Here is a 24282-nt window from a genome sequence, read left to right as displayed (position 1 = left end):
GCAGCGTAAGTGACAACTCAAGTAGGAACGAGGGAAGCATTTCACTACAAATGTCATTCCTGAGAAGCAGAGGTCAGTGCATCCATAAGTCACAACTGTCAAACTAAATTAAATTTTATGAGAGTAATATTTTCCTTTTTTTTTTTTTTTGAGAATTGCTCTGTTCTCTAATCCTTTCATCCTAATTCTCTTGTTAGATTTTTAGATTTGCCTGTATGTTTCATTTTTCTGGCCATTGGGCTTTATATTTGTTTCATTCACTCACCCATTCATCCAGCAAGCATTTATTAGGCACAACCATGGTCTCTATTGTCTATGGTAACACACTGTATACTACAGTATGAAGTAAAAACCTTTACTATAGTCTCTCCTCTAGAACTCATAGTTTTTGTGGAATGGAATATGGGATTGAGGTGAAGTCTAATGGTTGTTACCAAGGAGACTCATGAGGAACTGTTGCTAAGAGGGAGATAGGAAAGGTACAAGGAGGTGATGTTTAAGTTGGGCCCTGAGGATAAAAGCATTCTCACAGAAGGGGACATTTCAAGCAGAAATGGGGGAGAAAAGTATGGTCCTTGTTTTAAAATGTGAAATTTGTTCTTGTTCTGTCTTGGTGAATCCAGCAGATCATGAGACACTTAGCATTCAAAAGACAGTTTCAGCTTGGCACCAGGGCTCCCAGTTGAGTATCCTGAGAGTTTCCAGAGGAGGTGCAGTCCTGGGGTACACAGGGGAAGCTACTAGGAGAAGCTTCCTGCTGGGGTGAGCTCTAGGAAAGCACCAGACACTTGAGGAAGCAATTGGGGGTGGGGAGCACTGGAGGACACATTTGGAAAATGGTGAATAGAATTTGTAGAAGAAATATGGCAGGTATTATAGACTAAACGTTTTGTCCCCCAAATTCTGATGTGGAAGCCTGCCTCATGGGGACGTCATTGTGTGTGGGACCTTGGGAGGGGGTGCAGTCTCTAAAGGGGCGCCTCATAAATGAGATGAGTGCCTGTCTCAGTCACTCTCCTCTTGTTGCTGGGACAAAGTACCTAATACCCCAAGTTAAGGAAGGTAAGATTTATTTAGCTCATAGTTTGTGGAGGTTTCAGTCCATACTCAGCTGGCTCCAAGGCAGAGTGGCACATGGCAAAGAGCAACCTTTCATGGTGGCAGAAAACAGCAAAGAGCAAAGGGAGGGGTAGCTGCACTGTAATGCAGATTACCCACCCCAGGGTGGGAATAACACACCCATAATCCCAGCATTGGGTCATGAATTAATCACAAACTCTGGAAGTTGTTCCATGACTTCATGAGGCTTTGGGGGAACACCTAGGCACAAACAGTGGCCTTACAGAAAGGACCCAGGGAGCTCTCGCCCTCCTCCACCAGGTTATGGATGCAATATAAGGGGACTCTTGGCAAAACCTGACCAGCATGGCATCCTGTCTCAGACTTGAGAAGGGGAGCTCCTGCATTCGGCAGGGTTTGTTGTGGCCACTTGAGCGACTGAGACACAGCCAGATTGGGTGAGGTGGACTTTGGGCAGCCTGAGCCAGGACAGTATGGCTAGACCATGGGAGCTGTGAAGGGAAGTCTGTTATAGGGAGGGACTCAGAGCTGTGGGACCCTCTACCCATTGTACTTTCTGGCTGTGAGTATAGGCCCATTCTGAGACCTGTCTTCAAGGGTTCTAACTAAGTTGTCCTGGGTAGGTAGGTGGCAAAGGAGGAGTCCTCCAAGCTGGTACACGTGAGGGGCACAGACACCTTTGATTTATCTAACCGCTCATCATGGAGGCTGAGGTACCAGGGCCTGTGGTGACAGAAGCAGCCAGGGTGATTCTGACTCTTTGTTTTGTCCTGTGGTAGCAACAACAGTCACAGTCTCCTGTTAGTTCACTGAGCTAGCCCATCCTCTAGTCCAAGCAAGAGGCCAAGACTCTGAACTAGGCCCTTCTGCTAAAAGGATCCTTGGATCTCCTCTGTGGAAGGCCATGCAAGGTCACAGGGAAATGGCCATGCCTTGAGTAAAGGACAGCAAGGACAGTGTCATCTGAGGGTGTTGGGAACAGCAAAGGAAGAACCAAAGGAGCAGAGAAGTCCAAGAGCAGAGATTAAGGTGGAAAGAACGTGGTAGCATGTCCAGAAGCCATTTCACATTTCTATGTCTAAAGATACAAAAGATATTAAACAGTGAAAACAAAACAACCTGGAAAGATAGCAGATGGCGGAGGAGGGTAGGAGGGATCCAGTTCCAGCTGTTTCTCAAAGCAGGCAGCCCTTAGCCCAGCTAAGATCAGCAGATCCTTGAGAAGCCCCTTAACAACTCATTATCCTCAGGCTGCCAGGATGCCTTCCTGGAACTGGCCATCAGGCCTTGTGAACCTTGAGTGTCTTCCTGGTTGGGCTATGATTTTGCCAGATGAGCACAAACCGATTGCCCCACTACCTCACTATACCCACCATCTCCACAGCCTCCAGCATGGGGAAGTTCCAGGTGCCTGTGGCACAGGTGGGTGCCAGTCTGAAGGAGGAGGTCTGGGAGTCTGTGGACATTGCTGGGTGTGCAGGATCTCAAGGATGGCAGTGTCTGGCTGAGCAGAATACAGTGGTCTTCAGTTTTCCATGAACAGCTTGCACGACTGTCTCCCCTCCCCTGGAGAGTTGCTTTTCTCTCCCTTTGTCCCTCCTGCTAGGCATCTGCAGCATTTTTCTTCCTCCATCTACAGGACTCCCTTTCCCTGAAGTTAATGATTGTCCTCTTAGTAGCCATTGGACCCCTGGCCTCTAGGTGATGACCCGCCACCAGAGTCTCCCAGCAGGAGCATCCAACATCCTGCCCAGGCTCCCAGGTCCCCTGAAAATTCCCAGAGGCCCAGCTGAGCCAAGTGGTTTTCCCAGTGTAAAAAGCCAAATTCTGATAGAAGAGAGATCCGGGGCCCCTTAATTATTAAATGAATGCATATGTCTGAAGGGGCCCAGCCAGGTGCCAAGTATAGGCTAGACCTGGGAGGAAACAGCAGAGCCATCAGCCCTCCTGGGGAACACAGTAGGGTGGTGGGTCTCCTATGGCTTTATTGGAGGGACCATGCGCTCCTTAATGGGGTTGAAGGACTTGCCCCCTGCTGAGTGGCATTTGAAATGTGTGGCATTTCTGCTTTTGTGATAAGTATTGTAAAGTGCTGTTTGTTAGCTTTAAAAGAAGGAGAAGAAATCCTTTCAAAATCCCAGCTTCCCCATGGGGAGCTTCAATTTGTTTTATCTTTGAAGACTTGTGTCTCACTGTCCAGCACATTGCTAGTGTGCGGACGTTTACTTCTGGAACACTCGTGGTGGTGGTGTTGACGTCTAGCCAGTGATCCAGAAGAGACTAGCAAGCATTAGAGAATGCGGGCCTCCTTACATAAAGACCTAAGCCTTCTATTATAGGAATATAGGTTTCTTCCCCTGAGGTCTAGAAGCAAAGTTTTATGTTTGCTAATAATTGGGCTGTGGAGCTGCACACCAAGCAACCCATTTTTAACACTGTTTTTTTTTTTTTTTTTTTTAATCACACATTCACTTTTGCATTTGTTTGTGTGTGAAACAAACAAGGCTCAACACTAGATCTAGGACCTTGTAGGAGGTGCTGGGGATACTGTAATGAGTTGGACCCTGCCCCTGCTCAAACTGGAATGGCAGGAAAAGCCTGCAGGTTGGAGGGAATGTGAAGTAGTGGCTCACCTTGTGCCCTTATGCAGACACTGGCTTGGATCGCAGCTTTCTTTGTGACCCTTTGGCTTTCCAAGCTGATGGTTTCATTGAAACTATTGCAGCTCAATGGGCATACCTGTGCTCCAATAAAACTTTATTAATAACAACAAAAAGACAGGTAGAACAGATTTGGCCCATGGGCTGCAGTTTGCTGGCTATTGGAGTCAAACCTTGTTTGAGAAGGTTCCTATGGGTTTTCTATGTTAAGAAACGTAGCTGTGGCCAGACATGGTGGTGCAGTCCTGTGACCCCAGCACTCAGGAGGCTGAGGCAGGAAGATTACTACAAGTTGGAAGCCTTTTTTGGGTTACATAGTAAGTTCAAGGCCAACCTGTACTTCATAGTGAATGCTATATCAAAAATAACAACACCAAAAAAAAAAAAAAAAAAAACCTATATATGGCATACTGTTTGATTAGCCGAAAGTCTATGATGTTAGAAGCTAGTTTTAAAGAATGCAAGTTGCTAAGCAACAGTTGTATCATGTTTGTAACCAGTTTTATTTCTAACTTTCTGGTATTTGGGCATTCTTTCCTCCACTGACTCTGTGCTGACTCATACTCTCCTCCCTCACTGATCACACATATTGTATGTGCTTGCATCATGGTTTAAGTGCCTGCTTTGATGGGTATCATCAGTATTGTAAGGAGTTGGATAGAAGATAGCCTGAGAGCGTGGATCAGGGCGTCACATCCTGGCAGCTGCTAGGGCGGGGTGTGGGAAAGGGGGTTGCCATTCCCAGAGGCTTCTCTGAGATGCCTGCTGGTACCTCAACAAAGACAGGAGGGTTAGACATGTGTTAGAGAGGTAGAGGGACAGGTGTTTGTGACCATGTGATACCATCAGGTAATGACATACCAGGATTTCAGGAGAAGTGGCAGGCAAAGCTAGATAGCCAGGTGGCATGCACCTGGACTACCCAGGAATCTGGCCCCCACTCAAAATATAGAAAGGGTAACACAGCAGGATGGGAAGGACAGGACATCTGACCTTGGTTCAAGCCTATTTCCTTCTCTGTTGTCTTAATTGTTTTCATTCTGGATCTGAATCATGGACCATACCCAGCAAAGTAGAAGGCTACGGGTACCAGACATTCACTCCCTAGTGGGAGGTTAAGGACCCATGATGGGACACTGGCCAGGGGGCCTCAGGAGACTGTCAAACAAGAAAGATGGAGATTCAAGGTCCCCCTGGCCCTTTAGTCCAGCAGCCTAGCTGTCACTTTCCTGGAACTTTGCTAACATCATGCCAGGCAACCCATGAGCAAAGAAGCTTGGCTGCCGCTTGGTGTATGTTCCCCTATTCTCCTTCCTATCCAGAGCCCAGGGACACCTTTTGGTTCCCCTGGGTAGCATCCCAGTCTTGGCATGCTTCTGTTCCTCTTGGGCACAGGGGAGAAACGCAATGAAGCCAGAGCCACTCTCTGACCAGCACTAACCCTGTAGCAGCTTCAGTGGCCAATAGCACACTGCAATCACATGGCACCGTGATGCTCAGGTGATTCCCAGTGCATGGGAAGCCCTAGACCCCCACAAATGCGTCCAGTGTCAGCAAGGCAGATAGCCACACCAAACATGTCGGGCATAGCAGCTGGGCAGCAGACCAGGAGAGCTCTCCAGAGCCCCAACACTCAAAACCCCAGCCTTCTTTCAAGGAAGATATGAGAAAGGTGAGCTAAAGGGCGAGAGGTAGCAGAGAAAAGAAGTGGCAGACCCAATACGATTATGGACTAGTGGACTCTTTTAGAATATTTTGCTGTTAACACACCTATAATATTCAAATAATGGAACTTAACCAAAAAAGGGAATACAAATGAATGTCCATTTTGTATCAGTGTATTCAAAATGGTTAGGATAGATATATAGTTGCATTCTCTTAATGAATAGAGGGATTTGTTCTAATAGTGTTTGTAAATAGAATATCATGTCTGCATCTTGTACAGCAAATAACCACAGGAAAAGAGTATGCAGTGTGTTAATTATTGAAACTGTCTTACCAATTTGATTTGAAACTGTCTCATTGCTATCTGTTTCTCAATAAAATTATGGGGAAAAAAAAGAAATGTCTTTGCAAAGGTAAACAAGAGTCCACCTGGGGGGCTTGGAGCATACATTAAGCTTGCCAGGCACCTGGTTCCCCTCACTCAAGTGCAGAGAAGCTACGAGATGATAAGCACGGGAGTGGCTCCTGCTGCAGAGTCCAGGACACTGGGTGAGCTAAGGAGGGGCTGGAGCAGCTCCAGGGCACTCTCCCCTCTGCCTCCAGCCGCTCAGCCTGTGTGGCATCTTCACCCCACGGTCCAGTTTGGCTGTCTTGCTTTTCTTGAATCCGCAGCTGCTGTTTACCTACTCTGGCCTCCAGACCTTTCTCCACTGTTTTCAGCCAGCTTCTCACATTTTATTTTAATGTCCCTTTTCTAACTGAGGTGAAATTCACATAATATAAAACTCACCATTTTAAAGAGCACAGTTTACAAGTTAGTACATCCATCACCTCTTTCCAGTTCTAAAGCATTTTCGTCACCCTAAAATGAGGTCTAATGCCTGATAGCCACTCCCCACCCTTTCCTCTTTCTACCCCTGGCAGCCAGGGCTCTGCATACTGTCTCTGTGGAAGAAACCCTATGGATATCTCATAAAGAGAATTGTATTGCGCGTAGCCTTCAGGCTCTGGCTTCTTTGGCTCAGCAGCGTTTTGAACTCCATCCATGTGAGGGCCTGTGTCAGTGAGCTGCTCTTCTCTATGGCCAAAAGATGTTCTCTTGTGCTGGTAGTGTAGACTACAACATGTACATCAGTGTCCAGCAGACATGTGGCTGTGACCACCTTCTGGCTGTGGACATACATGTACCAAAGTTTGCTCATGGCCCTGTTTTCAGTTCTGGACCTATACTAGATGTAGAAAAGCAAGGATATATGGTGCAGTCTGCATCTTGTCCATTGAAGAGCCATCAACTACTTTCCTCATTTTAGTTTTAAGTGTTTAGAGCTCTGCACTTCACCTTCTGTATTCTTCAGGAAGCAGCCACTAGCATGTGTGTTTACTGTCCCCTCCCCTGCTCTGCAGTTTTCCAAGGTCATCTTGAATTCTCAGGCCTCCTGCCATGACTTGGCTACCTGCCAACTTGGTTTCCTCTACAAACTTAATGAGCTTGATTCCTGTTCTGTCATTTAAGTCATTTATGAGGTGTCAAATGCCAGAGCCCTGGCTGCTCTCAGCTGGACCTCAGCTTGTTTGGCCCCACAGACTCTGCATGTGTTCCCTGGGTCCCCAGTACCGTGCAGCTATACCAGGTACATAATCTGAGTAAAAGAAGTCTCAGGGCCCTCTGACTGGCCTGAGAACACTGTCTCTTGCACTGTCTGGCTGGCATAGGCTGGGTGGCATCAGCAAGGTGGAGGCAGGGTGGGGTCATATTGGTGCAGGCAGAAGGAAAATCCACATTGGGCAGGTGTGTTTCAGTAACTGGGAAGCACCAGGCAGAGTGAAATGTGAGACTGGGGACAGGAGTCTGAAAGCGAAAATGTCTTCTGAGCTGATGGATAGGCATGGAGTTCACAGAAGAGGATAAAAGGAATAAAACCAGCAAAAGAGAACATCTGACAGATCCCAGGGTTTGGGAGAAATAGTCTCCAGGGCCACAGAGAGGGCCTCCCAGAGAGCTTCGATGGAAGACTGGGACAAACTAGGTCACTCTTCTTGGGTCAGCTCTGCACGCAGGCACAGAAGTCTACCGAGCATAGCTCCGAGGGCAGAAGCTTTGTGCTTCTGTGTATGAGAGCTTCCTTATCCATGGCCACCTTATCTGTGGCCCGTGAGGGATATTGGCACTTGAATTTGAGGCAGAGTGTATTGGGGCACATCTGGTGAGAGAATATGTTCCTGGGTCAGTGCGTGGAGGAAGAAGCCCTGAAAGAAGACCACATGCGCCCAGGGCTTGTCCTATGTGGGATGCTGGCTGAGTCTCTCTGGTTCTAAGTCCTTACTTGTCAAGTGAGACAAAGGACAAGACAGGATGGGTGGTCTTCCCCATTGCCAGCAGTCTGTGAGCTGCAGAGACACCCTCAGATCCCACTTTCATACAGCCCAATTCTTGCCTGTGAGATTTGAACTAAAACCCACTCAGACTAGGTGGTGGAAAGAACAAGAACCTGTATCTCCAAGGCACAGAAAGGTATGTGCAGGTCGGAGCTTGTCTAGGTGTGGAGGCAAAGGTAGCTCTGTCCAGACAGGTGCACCAGGGAAGCCTCAGTCTCTGCAGTGTATCCATCCAGCCTCAGGCTCCCTCTCCATAGGTCGGTGCCATCGGTGATGAAGAGGAGTGGGTCTGCCTCTACGAGGAGGAAAATGAGCCTGATGCCCAGATGCTGGAAATCCCAAACCTCACACCGTACACCCACTACAGGTGAGAACATCTTGAGCAGGTAGTTTCTTCAACAAGAACAAACCCAGTTGTACATATAAAGCAGAAGTGCCCAAAAAGGCAATAAATAGTAAACCACAACTGAAGGAGCAGTCAGAACATACAGTTGAATTTGACCGTGTTATTTCCACCAATACTATAGGACAGGGTATCCTATAGAAAGGGCTCCCCATTGTATTCAGCCTAAGAACCAAGAATGCTGTGGAGAGGTGGCACTCTGCTGAGCTCTCCAACCTCTTGGGGCCATTGACATGCTGTGTGCAAACAAAGCAGATGTCCTAGGAATATCCTTCTGCCTCCCTCTGCCAGGACCCAGGCAGTGCTAGTCTCACCAATCAAGCACTTAACATGCCATTTAACCTTTTGCTTCTTGATCCTGAAACTTATCCAAGCAGTAAATCCTTGGCCTTAACAAAGGGTAAAGTGATCATGAGCCGTTAGTGATGTTATAACTTCCCGTAAGAGCGTTGAAGGAGATGAAATTTCCAGTTATCACCAGATGTTGAGTTTGATAATGTCATTGTTCTGCCAGGATGGATACATTTCATGAGATCAGGGAATGAAAGAATAAGAATTACTAATTCAGGGAGTAAAAGGTGAAATTACATCTCATGAAGCACATTTTCTCAGTACAATATCAAAGTTAGGGTTTAAAAAAACCTAATAAGAGGCACGTTTTAGCATGTATTCATTTTAACATCTTTTCTAAGTTTAATAGCAGATGAATCAAGATGTAGTACACTCATTTTTAGAGAAAAACGTTAGCTCAAAATGAGCTGCTGGGATTCAAGACTTGCCATGTTAATTAGCCAAAGCTATATAATTATTCCAAAAATCAGAAACTGTGATTAGAGATCAATGTCCCTGTCTTAAATTCATATAAACTTGGAGAACCTTTGTAATAAATACGCGCATCAGCGCTTGAGATTTTTATTATATATAAATTCAATCCAAATAATTATAGATATAAATAAAACATATGAAAGAGGAAAAGCATTAGTACATGCCTGCCTCCCTCTCATCTTGTAGAGAAAGAAACAGAGAGGTTTGATTTGCTGATAGTCTGGGATACCAGGGGAGCATTCTGGCTGATACTGTTCCCACAGAGAGTAGGTAAGGGATGCTCTTGGTCACTAACAAGACTGGGCTTCAAACTGTTCTTTGGTAGCAGCATTGTAACATTTGCTTTTATTGACTAGCACTCAAACCTTAATCCCTGGCCCTAGGATAAGAAAGACTAGGACCAGCCAATGGCAGCCAATGACATGGGCAGCCATCTGCCCCGTCCAGTTATGCTTCACTTGGGAATTTAACCTCTTTGAGTTGAAGAGACTTACCATGCTTTAAGGTGGTTCAGGAAAAGGGCCAGACATGAAATTTGCATTTTTAATGAAATCAGGAGTAAAGAGTATATCCTTGAGCCATGGCCTTTGTGATATAGGTAGATACATGCCTGAGTCCTGCCATGAGAAGCAGCCTTGGGTAGAGTATTGTACGTTATTACCTTTTGCTTTGGGGTAACTTTTGTCAATGGCTTCTCCTCTAGATTTCGAATGCGCCAGGTAAACATCGTTGGTTCCAGCCCCTTCAGTCAGTCATCCCGGGTCATCCAAACCCTGCAGGCCCCACCTGATGTGGCTCCCACCAGCATCACAGTGCGGACAGCCAGTGAAACCAGCCTTCGGCTACGCTGGGTGGTGAGTTAGGGGCTGGAGGTGGGGCTGTGGGGCCGTGTCCTGAACAGGCCATGGCTTGCCAGGAAACTTGGAGCTTAGCAATTCCTTAATCATGTCTTTTCTTTGTCTAAACTAATCCATTGCTAAGCCCAAAAATATTACATGTTACAATTTTAGTGCAAGATCTACAGCAGTCCAAGATGTCACATGAATTACCAGCATCACTTACTCTCTTCTTAGTCCAGTGGCTGCTCCTTAAGAATTGCAGACCAAACCACACACTGACCTATAAGTCTTTAAGCTCAGTCAACATGGAACCAATACTTGGTAGTATTTGTAAGAGAGCCAGCCTACTGTCTAATCAGAACATTTTCCACAAAATTAAGCCAAATGTGTTAAAAGAAATTATGTCCAGCCCATTACTAACAGGATTTTGTTTAATTAGCAGAAGAAAAGTTTGAAAAAAAAAAAATAGAACAGAAAGGTCTAAGGATATTCCCCCCAAAAGATGCTTTTGGTGAAATTGTCTTGAAAAGACAGGTTTGTCCTTTAAGACCTTGAAAAGTGGTAGTGTCAAGGTATCAGCTCTTCATAGACTGTCATTTATTTCTAGCCTCTGCCTGATTCCCAGTACAATGGGAACCCTGAGTCCGTGGGTTACCGAGTGAAATACTGGCGCTCAGACCTCCCATCCTCTGCACTGGCCCAAGTCGTCAATGACCGGCTGGAGAGGGAGCTCACTATCGAGGAGCTGGAAGAGTGGACAGAATATGAGCTGCAGATGCAGGCCTTCAATGCCATTGGGGCAGGACCCTGGAGTGAGGTGGTACGTGGCCGGACACGAGAGTCAGGTGAGAGGAGGGTGGGGCAGGTCCCAGAGACATGGCCTCCCAATGGAGATAGGGCATGATAATCCTAAGTTCTCAAGTCTCAAGCCAATGGCATCTTATTGGCATATCTACTTGTGTCTTTGTTGGCATACTTCATACCCGCTGGTTAGGCCAGGCATGCCCACCACTGAACCCTGGTTAGGCCAGGCATGCCTACCCTTAGCTCTTGTTAGACCATCTTCAAGAGAAGTTTAGGTGAAACTTCATTGGAGCACCAAGTCATCTGTTTAGAGGTGGTAATGAATTCTGACAGGCTAGACGCATTACGACTTTTTAAGTTCGGGATAATATCGCTGTCAGTGTTCAACAGGAAGCATACATACAGATCCAGTGGGGAAATCTAACCTGTAGTGTGTTCAGGCTCTCCCCTTCAGAAATCAGTATACATAGTTTGTTCAGTGATTTGCTGAAGTAACATGTGGATCCCCAAAAGATCAATTGATTTAACACAATAAAAGTTGATTTCTCAATCTTAGTGCAGTCAGAGGTGGGTGTCTTGGTGGGTAGGTGGGTGGGCCTCTTCCAAGAAGCAACTCAAAGACCCAGACTTTGCTATTACCATTGAGGCTGGTCATCATTTCTTCCCAGAGAAAAGGAAAAAGAGCAGGAAGGGGCACATGTCCCTCTGAAAACCTATTTTTAAAAAAATGTCCTGGTCATCTTACCCTTCTCTTTAGCCTTGCTTGGTTGCGGGATACTGCTGATTGCTAGAGAGAAAACAAGTGCTTTGGTCAACACCAAGTAGTCTGTGCCATAGTATGCTGATGACGTGTACGTCCCCTAGTCTTCTGAGCTTTACAGAAGTACATTAGCCAGCCTCAGCATCTCTACAATTTTCATTGGTACAAACCCAATAGAAAGGGTACAGCACACACTGCGCAAAGACTGTGACAGGACCAGCTTTCTGCCCAGTCCACATCAGCCAGGTAGTCTAACAAGAAAGGGGCTCATTGTCTTTTCCCACCCTTGACAGATGTCACAGCACGGACTTGACACATTGAGGAGTTGTTCATTGTAGACTGACTGAAGCTGTGAGGAAGAGCTCTTAGAATACACCCTAACATATGTCCATACTGGGTGAGGGAAAGGTATGAATGATATCAGAAGTCCAAGGTGAAGACCCAGGCTTGTCTCCTCCCACAAGAAGTCTTCACCCATTTTTCTAATTGTCATCAAATACTTCTCTTTGGTAACTGTGTTAAGCCTCACTGTAGCTCTGTTAGAGACCCAGGGGTGTTTCTTGAGCTCTGTGTGAGATTCCTTCCTGGAGGCTCCAAGGAGACACATCAGAGAGGTTGCCCTGGGACCCAAGGAAGGACAGAAGGTAGGTAAGAAACAGTGATGCTGTCCATGGCCATCTCCACCCAGTGTGCTAGAAAAGTCCCAGACATACTTTCCAGCAGAACCTCCCTATTCCTCTGCTCATGCCAGCACACCATGGGAGGAAGTCCCCCTGTGGTGGCAGGAATGAATCAAATAGCAAAATTAATTAATTAAAAATTTAAACATTGAAAACTGTCTTAGGAGATACTTAGAATTCAGGGTGACTCTGACAAGAAATGTTTAGAAGGATAAGTTAGGAAGGCCAAGTGCATGCCAATGCCTTGAAGAAAGGTCTAATCAACTAAGTAGAGGAAGCTAGAGACTTGGTGGGCATGCATCTCCTGGCATGGCTAGAGGTGGCTTTGGAGCATGCATCCTCAGGTTGAAGCCATTGGAGGAAGAGACAGATGCCTGGGAGCTCACTGTTTCCAGTATTGGCCTGCCCCAGTGCTGAAGAGGAAAACAAAAACACCTGGGAACTGCTGCCATGGTGGCAGTGAGGTGTACTAGGAGAGCCAGAGTGAGGAGGTAGCCTGCCTGATGAACAAGTACCTCTGGCACCCTGCTGGCCAGACTGGCCCTGAGCTCTCCGCTACTTGTTACCAGTGCCTGCTGAGCACTGTGTGGCTTTACCAGGTTGCTCATGTATCAAATACTGACCCCTTACCTCCGGGGCCTGTCTCAAGTAAGGGTACCAGTGGGGCTCCACACAGCTACTTAGTGTAAGGACAAAGGCTATTCCCTTATGTCACTCTGTGGATATGGCTCAGGGAGCACCAGGCGAAGTTTCTCATCTCGTCCTCTTTGCTTCCTTCTGCCAATAACAGACACTAGCAAGGTCAGGTATGACCCTGCAATCTTAGGGATACTCAGGTTTCTAAGGCACCCAGGTTGCTATTTCCAAGCCAAAGCCCTCACGACGTTTATGGCTTCATTTCTTTCTCATCTTCTCCTGGGGAGTGGTAAGATAAGTGGAAGAGCCACTCAACAGAGCAGGGAGACATGGAATTATTGTCAGGTGGGGACACTCTCAGCATCACGTGAACCTTGCAACCCACTAACATGATAACTGAAGAGTCACTGGCACGGTGGCCAGCAGCCCTCGGGAGGAAACGTGCTCAGAGAGGGGTCTGCTGCAGCCAGGCAAGACTCACTTCCCACCACAGATCTTCGTTGGTCAGAGAAAGAACACTGAGGTGTGCTGATACATGGCTTATGACTATGACCATGTGGGGCTTTTAAAAAGCTCCATTATCTTTAAGTCCTGGTTCTTTATGACAAAGAAAAGAACTTGAGAAATTTTAAGTTGCAGTTCTAAATCCAGTAATAGGCAGAATTATCAAATTCTTTTAAAATAAATTTTTTGCTCTTTCCATTTAGAAAGCTATAGGTAAAATATAATTCTTCTGAAAATTTAAATGCATTGATGTGCTTGGAAGGAAATCAGTGAAATCACCCAATGAGTGCAGCAGAGAGGGAGCTGAAGCCTGAGAAGCGAGGCCGGCAAGGGAAGGTGGGGAAGCCAGTCTGTCCCCAGCCTGTAAGGACTTGCGATTTATTGCTCATGCAGCGCAAGAGGGTCACCTCCCAGTCCAGGGTGTGGGGCTGTGGTTCTGAACTCCCATGAGAAGACCAAGTCCTTCCACAGGGGGTTAAAAGTCCCTGCCCACAGAGGCTGCCTGGCTGCCTCGACTGTGGCTGGGGCAATTGTCTCCAAGTCCTGTGCCTGACTCAAGTTTGAATTCTGGGTGTAACCTCAATGAATTGTCCTAGAAACTTCCAGAAGAGAAATAATGAAAAATTTAGTTTGAGACAAAAAGCATAAGCAAAAAAATTGAAAAACTAGACAAATCAGGGTTCATCAGAATGAAAATTTTGTGTTTCATACAATACCATACAGAAAATGGAAAAAGGAAATGTTTTCACATCATGTATCTTACAAGGGGCTTGTATCTAGAATACATAAAGACTTCTTACTTCACAATGAAAAGACAAATGATTCAATTAAAAATCAGGCAAATGCCTGAATAGACATTTCCTCAGAGGAGACAGACAAATGGCTAATAAACACAAGAAAAGATGCTCAGCATTATTAGCCATTAAGGAAATGCAAATCAAAACCATAATAAAGTATCACTTCATACCCCTAAGATGGCTTAAGCAGAAAAAAATGGACAATAGCAAGTGTTGGTGAGCATGTAGAGAAATTGGAGCTTTACAAGCAACTGAAGGAAATATAAAATGGAGCAGCCACTTTGGAAAGTAGCTGATGATCCCCGAAAGAAAAGCATAAAGTTCCCATACAGCACCACAGTTTCACCACTAGGGAGAAGGCATGATAAAAAATTATAGTTCATTTAAATTTTGTTTTTAAAGTGGTTATAGTAAAAGACATACTTCTATTAATCTCCCTCAAAATATTTCCTCTCACTTCAAAAGTACTTAGCCTATCATTCTTGCCACTTTCTCAAGCAGTTCTAGAAGTCATCCTTCATAACGGTCTTCAGCAGTGCTACCGTGGCTGCCTTGATGTCCTCAGTTGATCCAGAATGTTTGCCATGCGTGGTCATTCTGACTGTGGGGAAGAACTAGAGGAGGCACAGTGCCCAAGCCTGTGGCTAAGGTGGATGAAGGCACAGCATGGTGTTTTCATTTGGCAGAAACTGCTATCAATACTTTGAATTGGTTCGGTACATCCAGGCCACCATAAAAAGACACACAGAAGAGGGTATTGGGCTTCTCTTGGGGGTGATGATATGGTCTAAAGTTCTTTATAGTAATGAGTACACAGCTCTGTGAATAGTATACCATGAGTAGGTGAATTCTATGGTAGATGAATTTATACCACACAAAAGCTATTTTCTGAGGACAGTCTCAGCCGTCTATAGATTAATTTTATTCAGATTAAATGTTACTAAAATAAGTTTCTTCATGGCTAGCCAGATAGCTCAGCGGATTAAAGCACCTGCTTAGGCAGACACAGGGACTGAGGGTTTGCTCTCCAGCGTGTCATGCTGGCCCCACCCCTGGGGTGCACTGACATAGCAATTGAGACTGGGCGAGGTGGCGCATGCCTATAATCCCAGCATTTGGGAGGCTGAAAACAGGAGAATCACTATGAGTCCAATCTGTGTAGCATGACCCTGTAGACCCTGTACTAAATACATAAAAATAATTTTGAAAAGTTGCTTCATAGATAGTGCATTGGTCAGACACCCTGATTATCCTCACTGCCCACCCATATCTCGTCACCCTTAGGGGAAACATCAACCCTCCTGAAATAGCTATGTGTTACGCCCCAGTAGAGGACTGTCTTCTTCTCTAAAATAGATTAAAACAGAGCTGGGGAGATGGCTCAGCAGTCTTAAGTGCCTACCGGACAAGTGTAAGGACCCGGGTTCGATCCCTGGTACCACATGCCATGCTTGCCTGGAACCTGGCCACCAAAACTGGCCATGGTGATGCATGCCTGTAATCCCAGTGCTGGGGAGGCTGAGACAGGAGGCTCACTGTGAGTGCAAGCTGCAGAGTGAGAACCTGTACCAAACAAACAAATATATAAATAAATAATTTTCTAAAATAAAAAATAGGGGCCGGGGAGATGGCTCAGTAGAATAAGCGCTTGCCTGGCAAGCACAAGGGCCTGAGTTCAATCCCCGGTTCAGCCAAAAAAAATAAATAAATAAAATAAAATAAAAAATAGATTAAAACAAAAAGGAAATATAAAGGGAGGCAGGGGAGGGGAGAGGAAAAGAAGGGAAGACAGAAGAGGAGAGGGGACAGAGCGGGGAGGAGAAGGAAGAAGGGAGTAGAGGGGAGGGCAAGGGAGAAGTTAATTTCAGGGAAGACTTTGTGTGCAGCCAACAAAAGCATAACTTCTCTCTGGACAAATTTTATGCTAGCCAAATTGTCACAAGTAAAAATCAGGCCCTTTTTATAATGAACCATAATTATGAAATGTGTGAGGAAATAGTTTACAAGTAAACACAAGCAGTTGCTTTTTAAAGAAAGATCAAGAGCCTTGATTGCTTTAAAGTACATGCTGATCTTAAAGAGAATATGTAATAAGTACCTTTTAAATTACCATAGTCTTTAATTATTAAAAGAAAGCATTAGGTCTTTGAAGATTAAAATACCAATTTTAAATTAAGTTGACTTTTTGAAAGAACCAAATAGGACCCAAGCACTGAAAATAAAACTCTATGGTTGAAGCAAAAAGCAGTTTAGACACTGCTAAAGAGAAGACTACCAAACTGGAGGCTACATCTGGGTTACTCAAGATGTAACCCAGCAGAAAAGCATAAAGACTGACGATAAGAGAGAATAAATGGCAAAGAACAGAGTGAAAGGATCTAATAGAGCTCCAAAATAGAAAGACAAGGAAATCAGCCCAGATCAGTGAGTAAGTCCAGAAATGGTAAAAGACATTCTCACCCTAAAGAAACATGAATCCTGGCAAATCCACACCCAAATGTGTTGTGGTACTTCAATAAAACACTACATCCAAAGAGAAAGCTATAAAACCAGTTGGAACAGAAGGCAGCTAACCCAGGAAGGTAATGACAACAATTTGCCTGATGCTATTTCTCAAGCGCTGTGAGGCCAGAGGGTGGCTGGATAATCATCTTGCAAAGGTGAAAAGGAAGATGATCAGCCTCAAGATTTGCACCCAGCTAGACTATTTTTAAAGGATTTCATTCAGCAAACAACAAAATTACATGTTCTGTAAAAATGAAGAAAATGTAATAAAGACGGCAAACATTGTTTTGATAATTTTGCAAAGAATACTCTGTAAAAATAGTAAACCAATGCAAGCCTGCTGAGTTGGAGCTGTGTTTCCTACAACATGTCTAGCTTTTGAAACCTATTTCTATGGTAGGTTTTTTTTTCTTGGCTTTGTTCTCTCAGACAATCATGTATCTCTTTCAAGGTAACTCTGAGGAAACTTTCTCAAGTGGTGGTATTTATTTTTGTAGGATAATGTTAAGGAATAAACCTTATAGCAAAAGAAGCATGTGGATTTGGCCTTGTCTTAAATTAATTGGCTCATGGATAACTGGAGGAGAATTGTAAGAAGTCCATGCAGGATGAACCATTGAATGACCCCTCATCACGTTCATAGTTAATTCATTGAGAAGGCTTCTGAGCAAGAGCAAGGATCATTCTTGTGGCAGAAGTTTTGCTTTGTGAGTCATCCTGTCCTTCCTTCTGAGGATTATGCTCTACAGAAATGCTTTTTTAGGTTTTCATTGGATTTTTTGTTTAGTTAGCAACTTCAGTGCAACACATTTCCTTGGAAAGAAGAGAAGTGTTTTGGTTCAAGTGTTTTCATCACAAATTAAGCAACTGTGTTTTGATCTTCGAGATGTAGACTATTCAGTTTTCAGAAATCTTTAGTGCTTTAATTATGGGCTTCCCAAGACCCCTTTTAAGCTAATGTCTCCTCTGCTGGGTGCTGGTTGTCAGTATTTCTTCCAGTTACACACATGCCAGGGAACACTTGGGGGCTCTTCCACGCTGTGGGTCCTATTGGACTTTAGCTCCTCCACCCTCTGGATAGTGTTAAGAACCTCCCTCCCTAGGGGGTCCTCCCTCTGGCCCCCAAGGCCATCCCCAGTGCAGTGGGTCTGATCCCTTACCTCTTTTCCTTCTAGTAACACCTAATACTCACTGCCCCATCAAAGGAATCTATCTTGCCATGTCCAACTCAACATTCTCGGGGAGAGGGGAGATGAGGATGACAGCAGCAGGGACTAAGTCATGGGACCAGTGGGCAGGGTAAGGGCTATAAGGGGAGCTAAGGGGTGAGCAGAGCTCCCAGTCACTGTCCATGTGAAAGTCTCACATCAATGAAAACCACAGTTCCCAGAAATCTTCAGAAGGACAGCTGGCAACATGGAAAGGACATCTTGAGCCACATTGAAATGAAGTTTACAGTTCTGAAGTATACTCCGCAGGTTCTATGGTGTCTTCTGATGTGTAAGAGATAAATGAGGCCTTAAAACTCAAATAAGATATATTTAGAGCAGCAGCAAGCTACACAGTAAGCTTCCTATAGAGAAGACAGGTGGAGAAGGAGAAAGTAAGTGCTTGGGAGGTGCTGCTTATGAAAGGGAGTTTCTAAGAATGTCTGTAAACTTAAGATGTTGAAAAAGAATTTGAATCAATCTCAAAATAAATAATGAGTAAGCTTTTTTTTTCCAAATCTGCCATTTGATACCCAAATGGCAGATTTTGTCTAATTAAAATTTGGATTTTTTTTATGTGTTTAATACAGGGTCTACAGGGTCTCATTGTGCAGATTGGACTCATAGTGATTCTCCTGTTTTCAGCCTCCCAAGTGCTGGGATTACAGGCACACACCACCATGCCCAGTCTCAGTCTCATTCTCAAGTGCACCTCAGGAGTAGAGCCAGCATGGCACACTGGGGATCGAACCCCTAGTCCATCATCTGCCTAAGCAGGCACTTTAATCTTCTGAGCTATCTGACCAGTCCTGTCTAATTAAAATTTGAGTTAACTGAAATTCTAATCTTGGAATCTGCCATTTTCTCTTTTCTATGTGCCCACATCACTCTCCCCTTGTGAGAAATTCAACCACACTCAAAGCACAGAGGCTGAGGTGCTAAAGTCACCAGATAGCTCTGGCTCTTTGGGACTTGGCGCGTTCCCATGTTAATGAAGGTGCCGCTTACCTACCACAGCTTGGAAAATCAGCAGTCGTTTCTGGATCTGTAGTGAGAATTGAGCACTTACAGCTTCAAAGATTGGCCTGCAGGAAACAGTTCAGGGTCTGAGAGGTGGACCAGTTGGGTTGCCATGACAATGGCCTTTCTTTGTACAGATGGGGACAGGTTTTAGCACACAGCACTAAAATCTTGGGCATATAGTACATCTGGTGTTTTTATTTTAATAAAGTCAGTTCAATGATAGGTTTATTTTTTTAAGGATAATGATTTTTAATTCTAGTTATTGCAAAGTCCTGGCTTATTACTCTCCTTTAATAAAATAAACACATGTATAAAGCATTTCCTCATAGCAGCCACAGAGGCATTAAGATACCCAGGGAGAGCCCTTGCAGGCTGGGGAAGCATGAGTGAGTTACCCGAGCCACAGCTGGGCAGCATCTGGCATGAGCACCTTTCCTCTTCAGAGAAGTGATTACACTGGAAATTATAAATATTCCTTCTTTGTGACATATCTGCTCAAATTCATGGATTTGTTGAATGACTAACAGAAAGAATGGTTCTCCACTGACAGATTTGATAAGAGGCTTCTCTGTGGGATTGAGCTGACCAGCACTCTCTCCTTCCATTGCATGGGGCGGGTGGGCAGTACAGGCGAGAGCAGGCACCTTCCCTGTTTTGTGAACACACCTGTGGGCCTGCTCTGAAGGTAGTCTGATGCCAGTGGACCAGGGTGAGGATCCAAGGTGACTGCCACCAGGCTGTGGCTTGCCTGGGACCATCTTTCCATACCCCGCCCCACAGAAATGACTGGCTATGGTAAGAACCTGGGCAAGCTTGCCAAATTCCTAAGACTTTTGTGAACATTTGCATTTTGTCATAAAATGGATGTTAGTGTTTTAGCAGAGTACCCTGGAGTGAGTGACTGAAATGACAGGGATATATTTTCTCACAGTTCCAGAGACCAGAAGCTGAGGTCCAGGGTCCAAGAGGACCAGAAAGACTCTGCCCCAGTCCCCTGTCCAGCCTCTGGGGGTTTCTTAGCCAAGGGCAGCATCTCTTTCATCTTCCTGTGACACTGTCCTTGTGTGCATCTGTCCCCTTACTAGTGTAAGGACACTTGTCAGTTGGATTAGAGATACAGCCTACCTGCCATCACTGCATCTCACCGGTGTTTCTCCAAACTCATCACATTTTGAAATACCTGGAGTTGGAACTCCAAGACAGGAATTTGGAAAATCACAAGATTTGGCTTCTGACAAAATCCAGCGCATTTTGGCATAGAGCATAGAGCAATCGTATGGCAGAGAGCTACATAATGGTGCAAACCCACAGTGCTGTCTATATCAGGGTTGGCAGAGTGGCCCTCACAGCCTCTGCCACCTGGCAGAAGCCTTAGGGCAGGACAAGTAAGTGAATGCAAGAACAGGTCATAGAAAGAGAATCAGGAAAGCTCCTGAAGTGGCTCAAGGAGCCCACTATTGCGGAGCCCTGTAGGCTGTGCCTTCCTCTCCCAGCAAGACTTTCATCCCTACATCAGGGCAGGGACTACAGTACCATGTTTCTCTGTCTTCAGAACTAAAGCTGCAGATTGTCTGCTAAGTGAAAGTGTTGGGTAGCAGGGAAAGGAGGGCTGGGCTATCACACCTACTGTGAAGTGTGGTGAACGTCAAGTGAACCTCCTCCTCCTCCTTGTGCTGGTGTAGTGGGACCATGAGGCTAAGGCTCAGACCCTCCTTTGCTCGTGGTCTGTTAGAATAACTGGTACATCCTCTGACTTCCCCAGGTCTGTCTTCTCCCATCTGAGCTGCCTTTGACATATAAATGAATGTACAAGAAAATTAACAAAGCAATTGAGATTACCTAGAGTATAAAGTGCTTGTTTTTAAGGCTTCACTGTGGTCTTTATACATTTCAGATTTGCATCTTAGCATATATAGCAAGACAATTAGTGACAGTATAAACAGAAGAAAGGTCATATAAAGGCAGGAAAATTATCTTACGTGTACAAGGGTCAGGAATTACACGGCTGGCTCTGCAGGCCATCCTGTCTCGCTGTAGAACATTATTTTAGATGGAACAGCATGAGGCCCCTCAAGCAAGCCTCAGGCCTCTCATTCATAGGCAACAGGAATAAAACCTGCCTCACTGGATCAACAGGGGGATCAGACTGCACTGGGACACTGAGGATATCCAGCCCAGAGGACTTTTCTCTCTGGATGCATCCTATGGTCATCCCTCTGTCCTTCTATCCCCAGCACTGAATGCCATTTAGAGAAGTCAGAGAGCTGTGTCTGTCTGAAAGTGAGGTTTCTTATTTAAGACAAAAGCCTTCAGAGCCGTGAGTTATCACAGAAGACAGAATGAGCATATTTCCTTGCTGGGTGGACTCAGGTAAAATTGAGCTCTAAATGCCCAGGATTTATGGAATTTGTTGCTAATATTAAAGAGATTTACATATCTGTTATATTCCTGCAAGTTTAATCTGACTCCTAAAAAATGCTCAGAATATATCGCTATCTTAAGGACAATTTGATGATTTGATTGAATTTATTTATTTATTTACTTATTTATAGAAGCATTTAGACTTTTGAGGATAATCAGTATAACTCATTCTTTGCAGTTCCTTCAGCTGCCCCTGAAAATGTGTCTGCAGAGGCTGTCAGCTCAACCCAGATTTTACTGACATGGGCATCCGTCCCTGAGCAGGACCAGAATGGGCTCATCCTGGGCTACAAGGTACATGTTATGTTGACCTTGCTGTCTTAAGGTGCTGCAGACAAGGAGCCACCAAACCAGGGCAGTGTCTGTCCCTGCCCACATCTGCAGTGCTGGCCAGGGTCCTGATTTTTAGCAGCACTCATCCACACTTGTTACAGTCTGAGAAGAAGGCATTGGTGTGACTGCTTATCAGGTATCTCCAAATTCTAAAATGAACCGGAAGTTAGACTTGGACTTACACTGTGAAGCTCAAGCCCTGACTGTGCCCTCCCTCGGCCAGATTTTTACTCTGCTCCTCTGTCTCCGCACTTGTTAAATGCAAATAAACGTAGCAGCTAGCACCCAGGGTCAGTCTGAGAAGCTAGGGGTTATTTATGAAGTGCTCCCTGCTCATGCTAAGTGCTGATAAACATGGGTAGACATTGTTTTGTGCGTGTTGTTAGGTGTGTCCTCACCTGCCAGGGTAGTCCAAGGCAGTGGTACTGTAAGCTGTCCCAGCTTCTCAGGGTTCCATCTTCCATGCACATCTCCAACCCACTAAGATCTGCTGTGTCCTGTGTACCCCTCAAGGGTGATGCATACTGTCTCCAGGCTCCCTCCTTGCACTCCAGTCTACCAAGAAGCAGAAGGAACACCATGGACTTGGCCAGGAAGGCCATACTTCCGTCATTCTCTGCTCCATGACTGAAAGCAGGCCTCCTTTCTGCTTTTCTGCAATTTGGATGCCTATTATTTGGCTACCCCAACCTGTCCTTATAAATCTTTCTTCTATCCTGAGAATTCTAATTGCTCCTCCCAGCTCCATGATGCATGGCAGGCCATCCAACATGACAATCCAGTGACAAATGGCAATCCTACAATTCATGGCAGTTCTATCATACTAACAGTGTGATATGTGGATGCCCTATCATACATGACCATGTAGTGATATATGACAGTGTCGTGGTACTTAGCAGTCCCTAAGTGAGCTCTATACCACATTGCTGGGTCTCAGTGAAAAGTGCTTGCTGTTACTTCCAGATCACAAACTATGGGAAGCAACTTAGAGAGGGTGAGCTTAGAGGGAGGATATGGGACGTAAGAGGATGTCATCCTGGGTGCTATGCCTATGGTTGGAGCTTGAGGTTCATGTGAGAACAGTCAGCTTTCTGGGATGGGAACTTAGTTTCCAGAGAACTGGGAAACCCCATGGCTTCTGCCTGCTGGCTGCTTTGTGGCAGCAGAGTATCTCTGAGTCCTTGTGTTAGCGGATGTGGTTGGCATGGCAGCAGTCGAGTGCTACAGACCTTGCAAATTGTGACCAGGCAGCCAACTTGCCAAGCTGCAGCTGTTTTAATTCAAGCCACCCTTCTGGCATACACTCACTTCATCACCATCTTCCTCCCCACATGCCAGCACATAAAAATTAGATCCACAGGCCTTCACCATAGCTGCCTTTGGTAAGGAAACTCAGAAAACCAGTGCCCACAGAGGCCTTTTCTAATATACACTGGGGCTGTAACCATTTGTGTCATATGTTGATATTTCAGATCCTGTATCGGGCCAAAGACCTGGATCCTGAGCCCAGAACTCACGTCGTGCGAGGGAACCATACGCAGTCAGCGCTGCTGGCCGGCCTGCGCAAGTTCGTGCTGTACGAGCTCCAAGTGCTGGCCTTCACCCGCATCGGGAACGGGGTCCCCAGCTCACCGCTCATCCTTGAGCGCACCAAAGATGACGGTATGTGTGGGCTCCATACTACACTGGCTTCACTGCTCCTCAGGTTCGCTTTGCCAGTCCAAACGATTTGGATTACGGTCATTTTAAAAGTAATTTTCCAGGCACTTTTTTTTCAGTTGAAGGAAACAAAACAAAATTGTTTTTCAGTCGCTGAGCATTTATATGGCCAATTTCAGCCTGGAGTGGATTTTTATAGCTAGATTATGAAGCTATGCAGAATTTCAATCGTAACTCTGCTGTGGGCAGTGCTGGTGCAAAGTGGGTTGGTTTGCCGCTCCTTTTATGGTTCTACTCAAATCTACTCTGGACACACCAGCTCCAGGGCTCCTGGGACTTCCGGGTCTCACTATTTGTACCTTAGGAGATCGTTGTCAGTTCACGCATACAGAGCAACGTGCTTGAGAGCTCCCAGAGCCCTTGTGTTTCCAGACTAAGAACATGTATGGCAGCTTTGTTTTGATGGAAGTCTAAATCATTAGAAAATATGTTTTGCCACTTTGCAGATGTCAAACCTTTAAAGGTTAGCTCCTTTGCATTTTCATTATTAAACAGACTGTAATGAACATGTCAGGGGAAATATACTGATCTCCCCAACCACCAGCCTCAGGATCAGAGGCACCTGAGAGAAGGGGGAAAGGACTCCGGTTTCCTTAAGCATCTTTCTGAAGTCTGGACCAATGAGCCCAGACACCCTGTACCTGCTGGATGGGAACTGTTCTCTCGTGGGTCTTGGAGCGCACACGAGCTTCCTTCTCCAGCTCAGGGTCACAGGAAGGGGCAACATCCAGCATGGAAAGGGGAAGCGGGATCTGGCAGGGTTTGTGGGGAGGGGAAGCAGACATCACTTCATTTCAGTGTGCACGACATTCTCACGTGCTTCGGGTTGCTACTCTAGGGAGAAGCAGGAAGGGCCAGCTGAGAAACTGCTCCTCAGCTCCGACTCCACTGTCCTTGCACTTGCTCAAAGGCACACTGCCACCGAGCATAGACATATCACTCCTCCACCTTCCTATGTGTCATGCAGATGACCAGCTTTGGCATGGCTGAGATGAGTGCAACTCAGGTGATCCAACTTGGGATGCCTTCAAACATTTTTTTTTT

At 45.5% G+C, this 24282-nt stretch overlaps 1 protein-coding gene across 2 annotated transcripts in view; it reads left to right on the top strand.

Moving 5' to 3' along the window:
- Positions 1-24282, top strand: part of Sdk1 (sidekick cell adhesion molecule 1) — a 986062-nt gene that overhangs the window by 862548 nt on the left and 99232 nt on the right. For both annotated transcript variants that reach the window (XM_023713416.1, XM_023713415.1), the window contains exons 23-27: positions 8039-8148; positions 9713-9863; positions 10456-10693; positions 21365-21480; positions 22992-23181. In XM_023713416.1, coding sequence (XP_023569184.1) covers positions 8039-8148; positions 9713-9863; positions 10456-10693; positions 21365-21480; positions 22992-23181 — 805 coding nt within the window. The remainder of the gene's footprint in view (positions 1-8038; positions 8149-9712; positions 9864-10455; positions 10694-21364; positions 21481-22991; positions 23182-24282) is intronic.

Source organism: Octodon degus, unplaced genomic scaffold, assembly GCF_000260255.1.
Source record: "Octodon degus isolate 3935 unplaced genomic scaffold, OctDeg1.0 scaffold00031, whole genome shotgun sequence".
NCBI classification, from domain to species: domain Eukaryota; kingdom Metazoa; phylum Chordata; class Mammalia; order Rodentia; family Octodontidae; genus Octodon; species Octodon degus.
The sequence above is the reverse complement of the archived record's forward strand: the minus strand, read 5'-3'. Positions and strand labels throughout refer to the sequence as shown.